Genomic DNA, 19,802 nt, shown 5'->3' with positions numbered 1-19,802 from the left:
CTTCATATATCCCAAAAGTGCGCAGTTTGAGAGTCACGTTGGCTTGATGCTGACAGTTTGGGAGTCACCAATGAAAATAATCACACTCTCGGGCAGTTTTTGCCTTCTGCGGATCTTTAAAGAGCATTGCGTAGTCGCCTATGCCCGACCGCTGCATGCTTACTTTGGCTTTAAGTCGCCCCCAGCGCACACACACACGCACACACACACGCACACACACACGCACACACACACGCACACACACAGCCTCGAATTGAGGCTGTTTTTAACTGGAGGTCAGTCCGAGTTGAAGCTGCTTTGGCGACGTCTGCAGCACTTAACTTAAGCGCTTCTAATTGTGTTAGGAGCGTGTCCTGCGCCAACCCCCAACCCACTAATCCCCCCCCCCCGTTTCCCAATTCCCCCTTGTCGTCCCGTTTGGCCAAGTGATTTTCATTAGCTGTTATCTGCGCCGGCTGGCAGCGAATGCTTTTTGGCCAGCAGCAGCAGCTTGGCTTATGGCTTAATTAAGGGCCCAACAAAACAAAACGGCTTGAGCTGACCTTCTGAGCTCTTCCTCTCTTTTTGCCCTGATGGGCCATCTTACATATTTTTTGCGGCTGTCGCTTCCCTTTGCTCCTGCTGCCTTTATGTGCCCTGTGTGCGTCTGTGTCTGCCACGCCCCCGCGATGGTTTCCTGTAAGCGCACATCATTGGCAATTTCTGGCTGTGGCAGGTGGGCGCCGCCTCCCTCTAACCCGCCCACATTCCACCATCCACATTCCACCATCCACATTCCACATTGGCCCAGCCAAGTTCGTGAATGTTAATTAAGCATCATTTACGCATTGAGGCCGCCATAATTTGCAGCGACAACGACAACCTTTGACACAATGTCGCGACAAGTTTGACAAGACCCTTGACAACCTCTTAGCAGCTGCCTCCCCTCCCCTACCCTACCCTCCCCTCCCCTCGAAGAGTGCCAGCCCTGGCTTTTACCCTCCGGAAATATAGTCTTTGGAAATTTCTACCCGGAGTCGCTCCGCAAATTACCAATTTGCATGCCGCGCAACCAAAAAGATTTGCCCAGAGAATTTCTTGTTATGTTTATTCAAATATTTCGCTCGAATCTGTTTATCGTAGTCCATAAAAATTAAATCCTCTTGGCATTCAATTGTTTCTGCCTCCTTACTTTACAGCTTTTGAGTTTTGCGTCCTTCCTTGTCTGTCTGTCTCCCCATTTTTAACGTTTATCAACACTTATTCTTCTCTCTCTCTCTCTCTCTCTCTTTCTCTTTATCTCTTCTCAACACTTACCATCCATTCGTCTTTTTTCTTTTCATCTCTTTATTCTATCTTTCTTTATTTGCTTCCTTCCTCTTTTCTCTCTCTCTCTCTCTCTCTCTCTCTCTCTTCCTCTCTCTCTCTCTCTCTCTCTCTCTCTCGCTCTCTCTGCCTCCATCCATTCAGTTTCTCTGTTTCTTATCTTATCGTAACTCTCTTATTTTCCATCTCTTTTCCCTTCCTTCTCTCCTCATATTCTTTCTATATCTCCCAGTTGAACGTATTTGTTTTTTTAAATTCCTCTTTATGCGATATCCTTAATCGCGTAACTGGCAGCGTTTGCTTTGCTAAACCATTTTGCTGTCGAAACTAATCTCAAGCCGTTTTTGAGATTACAATCGTGAAGTCTTCAACTGTTTATTGAGTCCCTTTAATGCTGTGCCACATGTGAATCTGATTAGAGCTGTGTGCAGAGCAATCAGCCTGTGTCTGGGTGCCCATGCTGGATGCAACGCTGCAAGGGACTATTTAAAATTGGGTATTAGCTCTCAAACAGTTATTTAGGGGAATTTGGCCAGAGCCAGAGCCCGGCCAAAATGTGGCCGCAAGGCGGCCAACAAATCCAGAAACTGGCAACAAAAGCAACAAATCGCATGAACGGTAGAGACAACAAGTAGCCAAATGGCAAATACAATTGCAAAACAAAGACGAAAAGTCGACAAAGAAATAAAATCCAATGGACCGGGTCAAGGGAAATTGGGCAATAACAACTGGGCAAATACCCTATTCCCATCGAATTGAATTGATATAGCCGGCAGTCGGGCAAAAGCTGGCTGCTATCAGAGATCAAAATTCAATTTCAGGAAGCTAAATGCATGCAGGAAAGGAACTGATGAGCAAACGACAAAAGCTGCTTGCTATACGAAGCCAAAAACATCTTCGCAGAATTGCGAGCGAGAGTTAAAGAGAGTTTGATTTGAGACCTAAGCAATTGTGAGAGAACTCTAAAAGAATTAAAAATAGCTTGCTTTTAAACAGGCTGAGGAGGAGTTCTTTGGAGCTGATTGCTGTGAGATATGAGTCGACCAAAGAAAAGCTTACGGATATATTCAAATCTTTTTTATATCCCAGAGCAATCTGATGTGTTAACCTCAAACAGATGATAGCTCTGGAACGCAAAACTTAAGAGCTTAATATAAACAAGTAAGAGGTTCTGGTCGACACTGAACCCTCTTCTTCCGACAGGCGATAGGCATAAAATGAAAGATACTCGACATATATATACTATTCTAGAAGCTAAATGTCAAGTTTCGTGACTCTAGCTCATATTATTTGCCGAAATCGCTCAAAAAACTTGTTATCGATTACTTGGAAACGGAGCAAGTTATCGAATATCGGAAACAAACTCGATCTGCGCGAGCACTAGGAGAACCTACAGCTAAAATTTCAAGTCTCTAGCTCTTATAGGCTCTGAGATCCTTGCGTTCATACATACGGACGGACGGGCGGACGGTCAGAACTAAGCTCGAACATAGCTGCAGACAAAAGCTGATCGATATTTGCAACAGGAAGGGGGCCTCTGAGCCAAACAAAAGCTGAATGCCATGAAACAGCAAATTTAGCTGAGTTTGCCTTTTAAATGCTTGACAGACAAAAGCTAATGTGAATAAATAAAGTAAAAACATCAAGTAAATAAATGAAATAAATGAATAATATAGAAAGATCGTAAATATGAGAGCGAGAAAGGGAGAGCGAGCGAAAGATACAGAGAGAGAGAGAGAAGCAGAGAGAGAAAGAAGCAGAGAAGCTGTTCGCGGATGACAATAAAGAACTTTCGCGGACACAAGCTGCTTGCTTTGGACAGAGTTTGCAGCTTGCGGAAGCTGAAGTGCATGAAACTTAAGTGTAGGGTGCACAGGGAAAAGGTCGCCCGATGCGAACGGGATGCAAATAAAAAGAAAAGGGGACTTTGAGTTCAAATGGTAGCTAAAAGTTGAAATAGGAATTGGCCAAACGAAATGGCAGCATGAAATTCTGGTTATACATATTTGCCACCACGTGCCGCAGTCCCCGACAGCTTGCCCCGGTGCCCGACTGCCAGAGTCGTAATTCTTTAACACACACACACGCGCACACGCATTCCGACTGCGCTGCCTGTCGACATTTTGGTAATAAATTGAGTTTTATGGCACTCATATTATTCTTTATTAGTGGCTAAGAATTGTTGCCTTTTGTTGGCTTTGTGCAAACGACGTCTCAACCGGGGCACCCCGAAACAACCCGAAACAACCTCGGCCCACCCCGGACCACTCTGGGCTACCCTGGGCCACCCTAACCCGCCGTAGGAGCATCCTCCCGAGACGCCACCTGCTCAGCGAACGTTCGCATTGCCACGCACATTCGCATTCCCATTTCCATTTCCATTCCCATTCACAATTACATTCACATTCACATTCGCATTCTCCTTTCACACATGCCCGACTGTGTTGCAAGTGCTGCCAAGTGGCTCCAGCGGCTGCTTAATTAATCTGCCCCAACACAATGAACTTTGACAATGCTCAACAGCCCGACGAGAAGTCTATGCAAAGCTAAGACTGATATCAGCCTAGAAATTAGGCTCCCGTTCCACTCGCTCGGTCAACCCAGCGAATCAATCAAAGTGACACAGCGAGAGAAACAAGCGCTAAGACAAAGGGAGCCCGGGAGTCCGCCCCCCCCCAGACTTCATCAAAAAATGCGAATACACAAGTCCTAATTGAACATTAAATTAGCTACAAAGCGAAATAATAAGCCAACTGGAGATGATATATGGCCTGCCCTAAGCAGCTGTGATAAGTTCCCAGAAGCTGGCCCCGTAATAATGAAAAGTTGCCTTAAAAACCTCCCAACTGTAGAGGTTATGTGCTCAGCAGAGAAACAAGGCCATGGGCCGGGAGACGTAGCTATTGGAATGCTTTTATCCTGGAGCTCCCAACGGAAGACAAAACGTTCCCAAGGAATACTAACTAAAGAATATAGAATATAAAGGAGACTTTTGATTTCGGAAATGGAATCTTCAATCGTAACCTGAAAGCCTTTGCCCAATATCAATTGGAATCTTGAGAACCTTACCCAACATCAATTGGAATATTATGGAATCTCTTAAGCCTTACCCAACATCAATTGGAATAATATGGAATCTTTTTAGCCTTACCCAACATCAATTGGAATATTATGGAATCTCTTTAGCATTACCCAACATCAATTGGAATATTATGGAATCTTGAAAACCCTACCCAGCATCAATTGGAATATAATGAAACCTTTAAAACCTTACCCAACATCAATTGGAATATAATGGAATCTTGAAAACCTTACCCAACATCAATTGGAATATAATGGAATCTTGAAAACCCTACCCAGCATCAATTGGAATATAATGAAACCTTTAAAACCATACCCAACATCAATTGGAATATAATGGAATCTTGAAAACCTTACCCAGCATCAATTGGAATATAATGAAACCTTTAAAACCATACCCAACATCAATTGGAATATAATGGAATCTTGAAAACCTTACCCAACATCAATTGGAATATTATAGAATCTCTTAAGCTGAACCCAACATCAATTGGAATATTATGGAATCTCTTAAGCCTTACTTAACATCAATTGGATTATGGAATCTTGAAAACCTTACCCAACATCAATAGGAATATTATGGAATCTCTTTAGCCTTACCCAACATAAATTGGAATATTATGGAATCTCTTAAGCTGAACCCAACATCAATTGGAATGTTATGGAATCTTTGAAACCTAACTCAACATCAATTGGAATATTCTTGGCACAGTTTCCTGGTAGGAAGCAGGAGTTCTTCACAAGTTCGCATTGGGCGCTGGAAACAGTTCAAATATGTTTAAATACTTGAGCTTAAAGCTCACTTAAGGCAGTCTCCGTTGCTCCACTTGGCAAACAGATGATCCTTGAAAGCGTTTGCTGTCAGGACCGCCAAACAGTAAGTGGAAAACTTGCATTTCATACACACACGCGGGTTTTCGACAGCATTCTCTCTCTGTGGGCGGCTGCGGGGCTTCGTCTGACTGAAATTACATAATGTTCCGCTTGTGTAATTTATCATCTTCAAGTTCAGAGCACGAGTAGGTTGGTTCCTTTTTGCTCTCTCTCTTTTTGTGGGCATGCCAAGACGCCGAGGGCCAACAGCCAGAAGGGGACGCGTTTGGTAAACCTTTTAGGCAAAAGTTGCCCGCCAGCGCCGGCAGGTGGCGCGTTTAATGATTAATTGCCAAATTGGTGCAGGGCATATAGTTTGGGTAGCCCCTCTCAACATTTGCGTGGTGGCACCTCAAGAATCGCAACGCTCCGGCAAAGTGAATTTCGTTGGCACCTCTTGACTGAAAAGCGACGACAACCTAAGGCAACCCAACGCAAACCAAGGCAACCCACACGCGGGCGTTGACAGTCCGCGCCGGCAACGCCTCGGGCCTGCCAAAAAGTTGGCCTCTAATTGTCAGTCCCAGGTCCGACTAGGTGGCTAATTGAAGCCTAGCTAAAGGACAGCACTTGGAATATTTAATATTGGCCGTGCTGCACGCCGAGTCCCTTGAAAGGGTATAATAGTTCCAGGCAGAGGAATACCCTATAAAATGGAGACGGCACGACTTTGAACTACAAGAACTTGACACTTAAAATGTGGATTAAGTCTTCTCCTATCGATAAGCCGTTGGACTCTACAATATCGATAAATCTCGATTTTGAGACATGGATTTGTACGCATAAGTCGAAGACTACACAAGCTATATAACATTCCCCCTATTCAAGCTGGTTTCAGGGTATACTCTAGTCGTGCCGATTTCGTTGCCTGTCCATGTCTGTCAATCGACATCTTATCGATAATTTAAAACAAAGTTGGCAGCACTCAAAGCAAAGGAAATTCTTAATTGCAGCGTTGATAATGGCCCAAATGGAAACTGGCGTAGCTTAGATAGCTTAGATAGATAGAATAATAATGCCAACTCACCTCGTTGTCATTATCAGGCATATAAAATCAGGAATACAAAGCTTGCAGTAGGTTGCACACTTGATTGGAAGATTTTCTCGCTGGAAAATGTTATCGAAGTCGGCTGAGTAATCGAAATAGTTGACTTGACTTTTTGAAGAGGTCGACAGTTTTCTTATTGACATATATATATATTTTCTTTTTTGTAATACCAAATTTCGTGGATAATCAGAAGCCCGGGAAGCAGCATGGAAACGGTTATGGATGTGGCAAACGCGTTGGGCGAAACGGGCGACGAGATCAAGCCGGAGGATGCGCTGGGCGAGTGCCTGCCCTGGCCGCAGGATGTGCACCTGTATCAGCCGCCGGAGGAGACGCAGCTGCTGCTGCCGGAACGCGCCAGTTGCCTGGCCGTAAAGACATATCTGCGTATGTGCCGGCTGCCGTTTGGGGAGCGCCAGTGCGACAATGCGGAGTTCATGTCGCCGGGCGGACGGCTGACCAAGCTGCCGCTGCTGCGACTGGGACGGCATCTGTTCACCGAATTCGAGCCGATTGTCGGCCACGTGGAGGTCACCCAGCTGTCGCATGCGCTGAGCGCCTGGCTGCCGGCCGAGGAGCGCGAAGATATGCGCAGCATGGTCACACATGCGGAGAACACATTCACCCTGGCCGAGCTGCATCAGTGCTATCTGCAGCCAGAGATCTATGCCAGCCATACGCTGCCGCGCAACGGTGCGGCACATCCCTGGCCCCTGAGCAGCATGCGGCGGCACGAGAAGCGCGACGAGGCGCTCCGCCTGCTGCGCGTCTATCAGTGGCACCAGCTGGACGCTGCCGCTGTCCGGGCACAGCTGCAGCAGTGCTGCCAGCTGTTGAGCGACAAGCTGGAGCAGGCGGAGACGGAGACGGAGACGAAGATCGACTCCCAGCTAATTGCCAGCTATCTGTATGGGCCGCAGCTCTGCGAGCTGGATGCCCTCGTCTTTGGCCATGTGGCCGCCATTCTGGCCAGCCAGCTGGTCAGCTCTATGCTGGCGGAGACCGTGCGCAGCTATCCGCGCCTCATAGCCCACAGTCGCCGCATCGACGAGGCCTACTTCCAGGGCAAGCAGCTGGCTGGCGAGCCGTAGCAGGAGAAACGGAAAACGGGCAACGGGCAACGGGCAACGGGCTGCAAGGAGGAGGAGGAGCCGCCGCCGGGGAAGCATATTAAAGAGCCGACAACAACAAACAAAAAACGAAAAACAAATAAACTTTTATTTTTATTATTTAACTCTGTGGGCAGTGCACGACTAGCAGATACTCTCCTTTCAACATTTACAAATCCTATACTCCTTTCATAAATGCATACAGAAAAACTCAAACAATTGCCTTTTCCTTTAACTCTACCTTATCGAAAATGGAAAACAAAAAGTTTAGTCCGATCTTAATGGCATTTTCAGGTCTTCTACATGGCAAGGATCTAGCTTGGAGAATGATACTTTTTTCAGTTCAAGAGGTAAGTAAGAAAATTGCACGTAAAATTCAAATCGATATTTATCGATCTACGTTAAACTGAAATCGATATTTATCGTTTATATGTGGCGCTGTCTAAAAGAAATGCTAAGCTTGTTCTAATATCAAGTCTCCAGCTTTTGTAGTTTTTGATATTGACATAATATTTTGACAGTATTCAAAGGATTCATTCTGAAGTCATTTCTATGGCATACAAAAGGATCCAAGGATCTAGCTTGGAGAATGCGACTTTTTTCAGTTCAAGGAAAATTCAAAAGAAAACTCCACGTTAAATTGAATATTTGTGGTCTTTATATAAAACGAGAACCTACATATCAAATTTGCATATCTCGAGTAATATCGATAATCGATATTTATCGATATGAAATGCAAGGCTCGTTCTACGTAGTCTTATCGAAAACACATAATTCGAATATCGAGTTTTGTCTCCAGTTTTTGTAGTTTCCGATATTGACATAATATTTTGACAATATTCAAAGGATTCAGGGTTGACAAAATGTGTTCAAAAAAGATTCTGTTCAAAAGGTTTTTTTTACCAGCTTTAAGGTTTACGTTCCATTCGGCCCATGCTGAATGCTTGAGTGTAAACCTGGGGTAAGTCTGGGGTAAACCTAGGGTAAACCTAGGGTAAACCTAGGGTAAACATAGGGTATATCTGGGGTAAACCTAGGGTATATCTGGGGTAAACCTGGGGTAAACCTAGGGTAAACCTGGGGTAAACCTGGGGTAATCCTGGGGTAAACCTGGGGTAAACCTAGGGTAAGCCTGGGGTAAACCTAGGGTAAACCTGGGGTAAACCTTGGACAGTACTAATCTTCCAAGGCTTATCTTCCAGAGCTTTGAGGCTGTAGTCCGCAAATTGTGGCAGCTAAGACCACGCCCACTTTGAAAGTCACTGCGCTTTGGCGGCTACAGTTTTAGAGTTCACATTCAGGCGGCATAGAGTATTGAGCAGTTGGTCAAACTCGACTCGCTGCTCTGCTCTTTTTTCGGGCAATCAAAAATATGCAAAACATTTACAATAAAATACAGCGCTAGGTGAGCAGGGCGAAGTGGGGGAGGGGGATGTTTAGGAGGAGGGGGAGGGGGATGGGGTTTGTCTGGCTTTATGGGTAAGCAGTCAAAGAGATAAGAGAGAAAAGTACGCAAAGCGAGCCTGGCCAGGATTTGGGCTTTCAATTTAACTTTGCAGCCCCCCGAAACCGGCTCACATAAAATGTCTGTTCAATTTTATGACTTGCCCCAAAGGCAGCTCGAGCCAAGCCATGTGACACGACCGTCATCCTTCTCAGAGCGTGACCCCAGCAACCCCCTCCAACCCAACCCCTTCGTCCTAGGAACATCATCTACAGTCCGTTTGGAGGCGACCTTTGGGTTGGCCCTCCTGCGCTGCCTTTTGCTTTGGCAATCAGAAACTCATCATGGCCTATTGATGTTTGTCTTTTTTTATTTTTTTTTTTTTTTTTTTTACTTCTCCTCCCCAATTGCTGTTGTTTTAGCCCCGATCCGGCCAGCGCCTCTGGCCGTTTCTCTTGCCATTCGCCTTGGCCTGTCCTGTTCTGGTAATTTATTGGAATTTGCCAAAAGGATTAAGTACGCCAATAAGCGTTGCTCAACGTCAATAAGCGCGTCTCCTCCTACACCCGTTCCCGCACCCGTCTCCGCCCATTTTCCCGTATACGTGACTGTTTGCGTGCTGCTATCATCCGCATCATCGTCCCTGACGCAGCCCTTTGCTCTATTTCCGTTTCCGCCGATAAATGCTGCGCGTGTCGAATGATTTTCGCTGCTTCCTCATTTTGTTGCTGCTGTTGCTGCAAGTTGCCTGATTTGTATGGCTTAATATTTCAATTTTGGCTACGGCTATACAAACGCATTAGGGGTACTCGCTACTTGGCAGCGAAAAGCTCGCAAAGCGTGTCGATTGCCAAGGCGAGAGCTTCCTGTGGGTCGAGTGACATCTATTGCTCTTTTCATAGTTTCATAATTAGCCAGCAAAATTGTGAACTGCTTATAGCTATATATTAAATTAACTAATTTGAGCTTTAAGTGAGCTTTAAGTGAGCTTCAAAGGAGCTTTTAGTTAGTTATAAGTGTGCTTTCTTTGTTGGGGTTTTTAAGACAAGCCTTTTACTCGAGCTTAGGGAACGCCTTGAGTTAGCTAAAAGCAAGTTTTATGAAAGCTTCAATTTAGCTTTAAGTTAGCCGCAAGCGAGCTTTAAGTATGCTGAAAGCAGGCTTCCAACTGGAAACCAACTAGCTAAATGCGAGATTTAAGTATGCTGAAAACGGGCTTAGAAGTAGCTAAAATCGAGCTTAAGGTATGCTGAAAGCGGACTTTGAAGTAGCTAAAATCGAGCTTTAAGTTAAATTAAATCGAGCTTTGGGTAAGTTGAAAGCTAGCTGTAAGTTAACCGCAAGAAAGGTTTCAGTAAGCTGAAAGCGGCCTTCCAACTGGAAACTAACTAGCTAAAGGCGAGCTTTACGATAGCTAAAAGCGAGCTTTAAGTAAGCTGAAAGCAGGCTACGAGTGAACCAAAAGCGAGCCTTTAGTTAGAATTAAATGGAAATTTAAAAGCTAGCTGTAAGTTGGTGGCAGGGGAATTTGAGTAACCTATCCGCAAGCAGCTTAACGTTGGATAAAAGCGAGCTTTAAGTTAGCCAAAAGCAAGTTTGAAGTTAGTTAAAATCGAGCTTTGCGTTCGCTGCAAGAAAACTTTGAGATAGCCGAAAGCGCCTTTGAGCTTTCAGTTATCCGCAAGCGAGATTAACTATAGCTAAAAAAGAGCATTGAGTAAGCTGAAAGCGAGCTTTGAGTTAGCCGAAAGCAAGCTAAAAGTAAGCTGGGCAAGAGCTTTAGTTACTTGAAGCTCCAAATAGTATACTATATAAGAAGGCCTTTGCTCGAGCTTTATCCAGCTTTGTGTACGCTTTATCTAGCTTAATGTTGGCTGATAACGAGCCAAAATGCGCTTTTCGATTTGAGCTAAGCTTTTCAGATTTCAATGAGCTTTCAAAAGCACCTAAAAGAGCTTTTAAAATTACCTTAAGAGAATTTGCTGGCTTAATATCGAAAGGCGTGTATATCGATAAGAAACATTTGTAAATAGATTTTCTTGTTTGTTCATTTTTTTCTGCCGTTCTTCTGGCATACCCCTAATGTGTTAGGTGGGAGCGCTTCATAGTGCACAATTTGTTTTCATTTTGTGCTTTCGCAGTGTATTTTATTTGCTTCTTCTGTGCTTTCTTTTTTTTCTCTCTTGCCCAACAGCCGCTGGCTCGAAGTTTTCAACGCTTTATCTTGCCAGCTATATCGAGTTAGATGCCACGCCCCCCCCCCCCCTCCCACCGCCCCCATCCAACTGCTGCTGTTGTACCGTCAACTTAACCGCTGCCACTTGCCATTGTTGCTGTTTATTTGTTGTGGGCACACGGTAAAGCTTTGCCACATGCCACGCCCACCGCCGTGCAGCTAGCCGCTGGCAACTAAACAAGAGATAGACTAAAATCTCTCACAAGCTACCCCCCTCCCCCGCACACTCCGCCCGCACACCACAAATGTGAAAGTCCCTGCGTTGTACGTTGTGAAAAACTTTCTATAGCCTACAAATTTTCTTTTGGCCCAAATTGACCAAATGGACGGGGCCAAAAACTTTTGCCTTGCCTTGTGCCTTGTGCCTTGCGTCCTGATCCGGACACGTACATGTCCTTCGTGAAAATTCCCACGCCCGCTGCCGCAGCTCCAGCTCCAGCTCCAGCTGCAGCTTCTGCTCCCCGAGCAGTGATTAGGCAATATTCTGTTGGTGGAAGTCACGAGCACATGAATTTGGCGTGTCATTGAACAACTCAATTCCTTCGACCGGGCTTTACTAATATCCGAGCACACACACAAAATCCACTTCAACCCATCCCCCCCCCTTTTCCCCTTCCCCTTACCCTGTGCTCCCTCTGATCCTGCCACACAATGAAATACTTTTTGATTGTTAAGCAAATCATGTAAATTTCTCCAAGCGAATTACATTCAAATTAACGACAAAAGACCCAGCCACGCCCAGCCACCTTTATGTGTGCGTGTGTGTGTGTTTACGTGTGTGTGTGCGCGCTCTATTGTGCTCTTTGAGGTGGGCTTTAGGGTATGGGTGTGGCATTAGGGCTAGAGAGCTTTAAATAAATATTAACGCACGCTCGAATGGTATCTTAAGCTGCCTCTAAACCACATTCCCACCTTCCCCCCCCCTCCACCCTTCAGCCAACCTGCCACGCCCACCTGGCTGGCTTAAACCAAATTGCATTGTTGTAATTTATATGAAAAGTTTCACGACTTGTTCGAAGTGCTTAGTCTAAGATCTTGCCAGCCAACTTCTCCGCAAAGTATGTGAAATCTGTCAGCTGGCTGCGGAGCTTTGTGTGGCTTTAAGCCTATGCTTAAAGCTCTGCGATGAGTCATGGATTGTACGAGCTTTTGCTTGATTTAAATCGAAATTAAAGCTCAATCAAAGAGTTCATTAATCTTTGGCTTTAGTCAGCGAGAGCTGAAAGAAACTTTAAGCTTTCAGCTAGCTCAGTTAAGCTTTTAGTCTATATGGCAAAATTTGAAAGCTTTCAATTGTTAGGTTGTGTAGGATGCCATCTTAAGTATCCAAAAGCTTTCAAACGTACAAAGACTAGCACACAAAATATATAAGGAGCTTTAAGCTTGAAGCACACAAAAGACAAAAGCTTTAATGTGCTTCAGATTATATCAGAACTTAGAACTTGTTCATAAAACCTTTGAGCCGCAATTTGTCAATCAAGAGATTTCCTATTACTTGAAAATAAGTTATAGTTGGACTCGAATTTCAAATGCTTTGTTAGATTTGATGTTCGGATTCATCCGATTCGGAGTTAAGAGAAGCTTCTGCATTAAGTCGAATTCGTTGAGAAGACGCAAATGGTTGGGTAAGTTTTATATGTCTCAGCTCTTCGTTTAGCTTCGAATTGTGCGCATAAATCAGCGTATGGCATTGACGTTGTACCAAATGCATGACAAATTTAGAGGGCTACATAAAAAATGAGCTCAATTCCAATTTGAATGCAGCTGAAAGATGAAACTCATAAATTTCGTAACGAGCGGGGGCCTGCTCAGCTGGAGGGCCTGAGAGCTGGCTGTCATTGCAGTTAGCCTCTGCTGCTAGTTCCTCTTTTATTTAGTATACCCCGAAAGCAAAAAGGGTATAATGTTTTTGGGCAAATGTATGTAACAGGCAGAAGGAAGCATTTTATACCCCATTAGGTATATATATTCTTGATCAGCATCAACAGCCGAGTCGATCTAGCCTTGCCCGTCTGTCTGTTCGTCTGTCTGTCCGTCCGTCCGTCTATCCGTCCGTCCGTATGTATGAACGCAAGGATCTCAGAACCTATAAGAGCTAGAGACTTGAAATTTGAGCTGTAGGTCCTCCTAGTGCTCGCGCAGTTCGAGTTTGTTTCCGATATTCGATAACTTGCCCCGTTTCCAAGTAATCGATAAAAAGTTTTTTGAGCGATTTCGGCAAATAATATGAGCTAGAGTCACCAAACTTGACATGTTGCTTCTAGAATAGTATATACTTATATGTCAAGTATCTTTCTATTTATACCTAACGCCTGTTGGAGGAAGAGGGTGCAGAGTATCCCCTAGTCGGGAGCTCTTACTTGTTTTTTGTTTTGTGTTGAACAAAGTTCAATTTTCTTGTTTTGCTGTTTTGCTTTTTGCGCTACTAAATCAAAACAATGCAAGGCTCAAGCCGGGCGGCCGGACAGTCGGAGCTGTGGCCCGTGCCACATGCCACCTGGCTGAGTGGCAGCTGCAACCAGATCGCACTGACAGCATTCAACGTGGCCAAATCCAAGAGGGGGGGGGGGGGGGGCAGCTGGGTTGGCAGGCTGATGAGCCTGACAGCAGCGTTGACAATGCCGCTGCCTGACCCAGTTTATGGGCCGGCCCAGAGAGTTATGGCATTAGCCGCTGTCCAACGTTGAGCGGAAGTTGCAACACATTTCCCCTTTGCCCAGCAGCGAAGGGGTGGTGGGGGGGGGGGGGCATGCCACAAAGTTGTCCTGCCACAGCTAGTCGGAGCATAGTCATAGACTTGGCTTGCATAGGGGCATTCCCGCGCACGCTGATCGATCTTTATTTGCGGCTACTAAATTCCGATAACAATAAAATATGATTCTCTTTAGCTACGCTCGGAGCACGAAAGTACACAAAAAGAAATTAAGCAACCCCATTGCGAATCCAAACTCTCCTCCCCTCTCCCCCTCTCCCCCCGTCAGCTCGCTGGAAGCCAAACCCGAAACGGAACCTGAACCTGAACCTGAACCCCAAATGGCAAAAACAAACAACGGCGCAAAAATCCAACAAAGCGCTGAGTAAATATTACAAAAAATGTATTTTCTACACACACACACACACACAGTCCAAAAAAATGGCGTATTTTTATATATGTGTGTGTGTGTGTGTGTGTGTGTGTGTGTGTGTATATAAATAAATGGCAGACGTGACAAAAATGCTTAAGTGAAAAGTTACGAGCACATGAGAGAGGTGTAGCTGGGCACAAAAGAGAGAGAGAGAGAGCGAGTGAGAGAGAGAGAGAGAGAGAGCGAGTGAGAGAGAGCGAGAGTGAGAGCGAGAGAGAGAGGAAATCGCTTTCTCACCCACACAGAAAAGTTAAACAAAAACAAGCACAACAACAAGAAGTAAAAGCGTTCTGCTCAGGCATGCACGACTGCCAAATACCCTAACATTTCACACACACACACACACAGACAGCTGGGCTGCTTCTTCTTTTAGCCCAACATCATGTCTGGGATATATAGTCTAACTTAACTCGGCTGTTCATGGTCCGATCTTTATGAATTTTTCAGTGCTTAAATATGATAATCAACTATTCGGATATATTCAGAAGTGCAGAGCTCTATCTGATATTCGTGGCAATGGGCGGAGTTGACCTAGAAAGGGAAATTATTCTTAATTTCTGTCCAAATCGATATTTATCGATATTTTTGATATGAAAGGAACTATCAATGCACTTTAAAGTGCAAAAGCTAGAGTATTTTACACACATAATTATAGCCAAACAAATCTTTCAATTAAAATTGTATCAAAATTATATCAGATTGCCGAAGCCATGACCTGAACCTACCCTTACGCCTGCTGCCACGTTAAGCTTCAGCTCATCATGGCAAATTTATAAAGCAATTGTTTTTTTATAAAACTTCGATAACTGAAGCCAAATTATGCTTCGCTTAAGTTTCGGGTTCGACTGTAAGCCGAAACATAAACTTTAGCTTCGCATCAAAAACAAAAGAGTTTGTTTTATTGGATTTGAACCAGCTTGCAGATTGATTACCAGCTAACATGACTGCAAGGCGAAAACAAAAAAAGCAAATGCAAATTTCAAAGTGAAGCGGCAAAGCGAGCGACTAAGTTGGCATACCCGCCGCATCGTTTGTGCCTGGCAAACAGTGGGCGCAAAAAGTTTCGTTCGCGTGCCGCTTTTCTATTCCTTTGCTTTGCTTTCCTTTTCCTTCGGTTTGTTTTGTTCACTTGCAGCTCTGCTTAATATTTTCTTGTTTACGCTTTGTATGGCGCAGCCCTTGTTTATCATCCCCAGCCCCAGCCCCAGCCCCAGCCCCAGCCCCAGCCCCAGCCCCAGCCCCAGCCCCAGCCCCAATCCTGCGTCTGCTGCTTCAATTTTCCCTCTTCCTTTCCCTTTCCCTTTCGCATTGCTGTTTCTCCTGTGCTGCGGAAACTTTTCACGCACGCCCGCTGCCGGCAAGCGATTTCCCGGCACGGGTTGAGCCGCGCACCAAATCGATTTCCGCTTCATTACCTAACTCCCCCCCCCCAACCTCCCCCCACCCCTTCTGGCCAACCAGCCTTCGCACCTCCTTGCTTTGTCTGTCTGCCTTTTGTGGGACGCGAGCCGTATCAATCATCTTTCGGGCGGCACTTTACACGCTGTGCAGACCTAAAATAAGATGTTCCATCTTCCGTCTTCCCCCCCTCCCTACCCACCTCCCTTCGAACGCTGCACCACTTCAAACTCGACTCATATGTCTCGCACAGTGGGGCGCACTCTACGCAAATTGTTTATTTTTCGCTGTTTTGTTTTGTTTCGTTTCATTTTGTTTACTGCCCCCCCCCCCCCCTTTTCATGTCGTTTCTCAAGTTTGCAGAACATTTTTCAAGTGTTTGATGACTTTTTTCTTGAGTCTTAGACATTTTTTTTTTGTCACATTCGACAACTCAATTAAATTGGCAGGCAAACCGCGCCAAAGGGAAAGCGTTAAATATCTATAAATATTGCGCAAATCCATAATTGCATTTGTTTGACAACGCTCGAGGCCCAACATCAAAAACCGCACAGCTTAAAAAGAAAAAAAAACAACTGCTTTAGGCGGGTGTGCTCGCCCAGCAGATACCCTAAGTGCCATAGAAATATTCCAACTTGAACGAAAGCACACACAAAGAAAGATTAGGACGATCGATTGAAATAAAATGCTTGATGCTTTCAATAAGCGATCGATAATATATCGATTGATAAATAATTTTGTATGTATTAATAGTGCATATATCGATATACTAATCGATAATTTAAGCACAATATATAGATGTATTATTATAACGTTTCATCTTCTAACCTTTCTCTGCGATTCTCAAAACTGGAAAGCATTTGAATATATAAATTATGTAAACCAGCCTGTCTTTCTTTGGCCCCATTCCATGAGAAATGTTCTTGCTGAGCTTCGGTCTTCATAGTCCGATCTTATTCATATTTTCAGGTTATTTCTATTTATCTCTGAATAGTATTCGGAATCTATATACCAGGACTGAGGCTTAAAGCTTCATGCCGCAAAATCCGTATTTATCACATCTATGAAAAACGAAAGCGTTATCGAAAAGAAGGTCTTTATCTTACGGCGTACAGATAAATCGACCCTGTCGAGTTCAACTTAACTCTTCGTCCTGATCAGGAATATATATATTTTATGATCCGATTAGTTACCTACTGCCTGACACAACCATTATACCCCACTTAGCCGTTTCGAATGGGCTTATGATTAAATAATATTTATTTCTACATGTATTTCTTATGTTTGTCCAAATATGCAAATATGTTTCCCAAATCGCTTTCGCCGCAATTTCGCCAAATAACTGACTCCATTTAATTTCCATAGACCAACAGCAACAGGGGTACATTTTAAAATGTGGGTTGATGTGTTTTCTGAGCACTCACAAAGCTGAAATAAAAATCGTTTTCAAGAGCCGAAAAAAACATGTCTACAATTGCGGTTGTTCCATGTTGCGAAAACTCCCAATTGATTGCATACTTTTGCGCGTCAATTTGTAAAACTACAAAATGCATTCGCACGACATGCATGAGCAGAAGATTAATATGAAATTGATATGTTGTGCGGAGAAAACGTTTACTGGAATGCCCCAATATGTTGCTTGTTGCATGCACAAATATTCTTGGAACAACCCTATTTCAGTTACTCGAAGCATACGCGAAATAAATATTTATAGACTTATTTATTCTCGCCTTTTGACATTTGGCGAAATGCTGGCGAAAATGTTTTTGATGCCAAACACTTTTCGTTTTTTTTTTTTGTTGTTTTTCTTCTTCCTTTTCAAGAGATTTCATATGCACACGCGTCTTTTTTGCCCGTGGATTTCGTTGCATTTCCACTTCAATTTGAACGTGCAATGTATTTTTAAGCACTCGCCGTTAATGGGGGCGTTGCCAGAATGGGCGTGGCGCAATGCATGTTGCTGCCGGCAACAATTGCCAGTTGCAGCAGCAGCTGCAACAACGATGATCATGATGATTGCTACTTGTGTGTGCGTGCGTGTGTGTGTGTGTGTGTGTGTATTTTTTGTGGCACAGTTTTTGATGTGGTTTTTTGCCAGTGTGCGTGTGTGTGTGTGAGAGTGTGTGTGTGTGTGTGTGTGCGTGCGGTCAATTATTTGTTGCTACTTTATAAACTGCGGCCTCTTGTTGCCGTCGTTGCTGTTGGCCAGCGAAAGTTTCAACAGCAGCAGCTCATAAATTGACCAGAAAACTGAGTGGCTGCCAGCTTTACACAGTTGCCCACCTACATTGTGGGCGTGGCAGCTGGCAACTGGCAACTGGCAACTGGCAACTGGCAACTATTCAGCTGAATAACCGCTTGTGCAACAAGAACTTATCCCTCCGACCCGCCACAGACCCGTGTCCAGCCCCTTTGCCATTATACCCTGTAACCGCAAAGGAAAGCCTGCTCTCTGTTCTGCTCCAGTGCCACGCCTTAAGATCTAATTTTCCACATTTATGCGAGCTTGGTTGCTTGGTTCGAGTTACGTTTCATGCTTAAATCAAATTGTAAATCCTCGCTCGAACCGGTTCGGTTATATTTATTTAAGCTGATTCACAGCCTTGGCAGCTGCTAGTCGAGCACTTTCCGCTTTCCACTTTCCACTTTCCACTTGCACATTGCTATTTGTTATTTTAATTTTTATTATTGCTTTCTCTGCTCTACAGAAGTTTCTAAATCGCAACGCAAAGGGGCATTGCTTTTATCAACTACAAAGGGCTGCTTCCTTGTGTAGAAGAGGGTAGCATACAGTGAAGGGAGGTGGTGGGGGGGGAGGGGGACGGGGGGTGGTTGTTTAAAGTGTGTTAGCTAGTTAGATGGAAATGTAGTTGCTGTAGTTGGCCACATGGCAACAGCATCAAGTTACACGACGCTGTTGTCAAGCAACATGGAATGCGGTATGCGAAACAAATATTCGTACACATGTCCAGACTTTAATACATCTAAATATGTTATAAAGGGCAGAAAAGGGGGCGGGGGCGGGGGGCTGATCTAAAAGGTATTTGTTACATGCCATAGAGCTGAGGACTTGCTAGATATTAAAGGGCAGCAGTCAACGAAGAGCTTGTCAGTTTAATAATTAAGACAATTGCTAATATTCTCGACAAGTAAATAGACAGTTTTGGCGTGTCGCTTGCTCGAGGACTATCGATTACAAATAATAAAAAGAGCGCTTAAACTAACACAAGCTATCGATACATTTAGGAGCTAACAATAATCGACCGATTATAATAGCACAAACGATTTATCTGCGACTATTGATGTAGGAATATGCATCGATATATCTAGGATAGATCGATAAAATAGGCACAATCGATTGATCTATCATTTTTGATGTAGTTATAGTCAATATATCGATAAATTGAGGCACAATCGGAAATAAATTGCTTATATAAGCACAATCGAAAGATTGATGTAGCGATAGTCAATGGGTAAGAAGTTAATGTTAGCTGGGTCGATTTATATATAAATAATGAGCTATCAATAGTCAACACATCGATATATCGATATATCTGGGATCTTAAAACAGTAAATCGATAAGATTAGGACAATCGATTGAAATAAAATGCTTGATGCTTTTAATAAGCGATCGATAAATAATTTTGTATGTATTAATAGTGAATTGATCGATATACTAATCGATAATATAAGCACAACATATAGATCTATAATTGTATCGCCTTTCACCGTTCAGCCTTTCTCTGCGATTCTCAAAATTGGAAAGCATTTAAACACATAATGTATGTAAGCTTGGCCCACTCAACGCGAGAGCCAGCGCCTAACTGACAAAACGGCGCACAAATCATAGGACTTAAGAACTTGTCAGGGCCGAAGGCTCAAGTGGCAGGGCGCTGGTTCAAAGGTAGGCAACAAACACACAAGCATTAACACCTTTGGGTAGCATAAATCGTCGACATGGGCCATGGGCACACGCAGTTGGCAGTTAAGTGGCTAGAACTAAGCTGGCAATACGTCAAATCGCTGGAGTTTATTAAACCGAATGTGGCAAATGAGAGGCTTTTGGCCATTTTGCTATTAAGTGCCAACAGTTGAATTTACAGGCCCGATGCGAGGGGGCCGGCAGCAATAAATAACGCAGCAGACGAGGCCGGAAATGAGTCCCCCCCCCCCCCTCTATCAG

General features: G+C 44.2%; 1 protein-coding gene across 1 annotated transcript; it reads left to right on the top strand.

Annotated features, from left to right (window-relative positions):
- The first annotated feature begins 6,401 nt into the window (after positions 1 to 6,401).
- LOC135440828 (metaxin-2) lies at positions 6,402 to 7,635 on the top strand. The gene has a single exon (XM_064700193.1). The coding sequence runs from the start codon at positions 6,514 to 6,516 to the stop codon at positions 7,396 to 7,398; it is 885 nt and encodes a 294-aa protein (XP_064556263.1). The 5' UTR covers positions 6,402 to 6,513; the 3' UTR covers positions 7,399 to 7,635.
- The last annotated feature ends 12,167 nt before the right edge of the window (positions 7,636 to 19,802 follow it).

The sequence above is a fragment of the Drosophila montana genome, unplaced genomic scaffold (genome assembly GCF_035044405.1).
Source record: "Drosophila montana isolate Dmon_TW-CO22-7 unplaced genomic scaffold, ASM3504440v1 contig_1687_1, whole genome shotgun sequence".
NCBI lineage: Eukaryota > Metazoa > Arthropoda > Insecta > Diptera > Drosophilidae > Drosophila > Drosophila montana.
The sequence above is the reverse complement of the archived record's forward strand: the minus strand, read 5'-3'. Positions and strand labels throughout refer to the sequence as shown.

What these genes read in the sequence shown, in the direction of transcription:
- LOC135440828 (XM_064700193.1), top strand. Translation starts at nt 6,514, where the DNA reads ATGGAAACGGTTATGGATGTGGCAAACGCGTTGGGCGAAACGGGCGAC.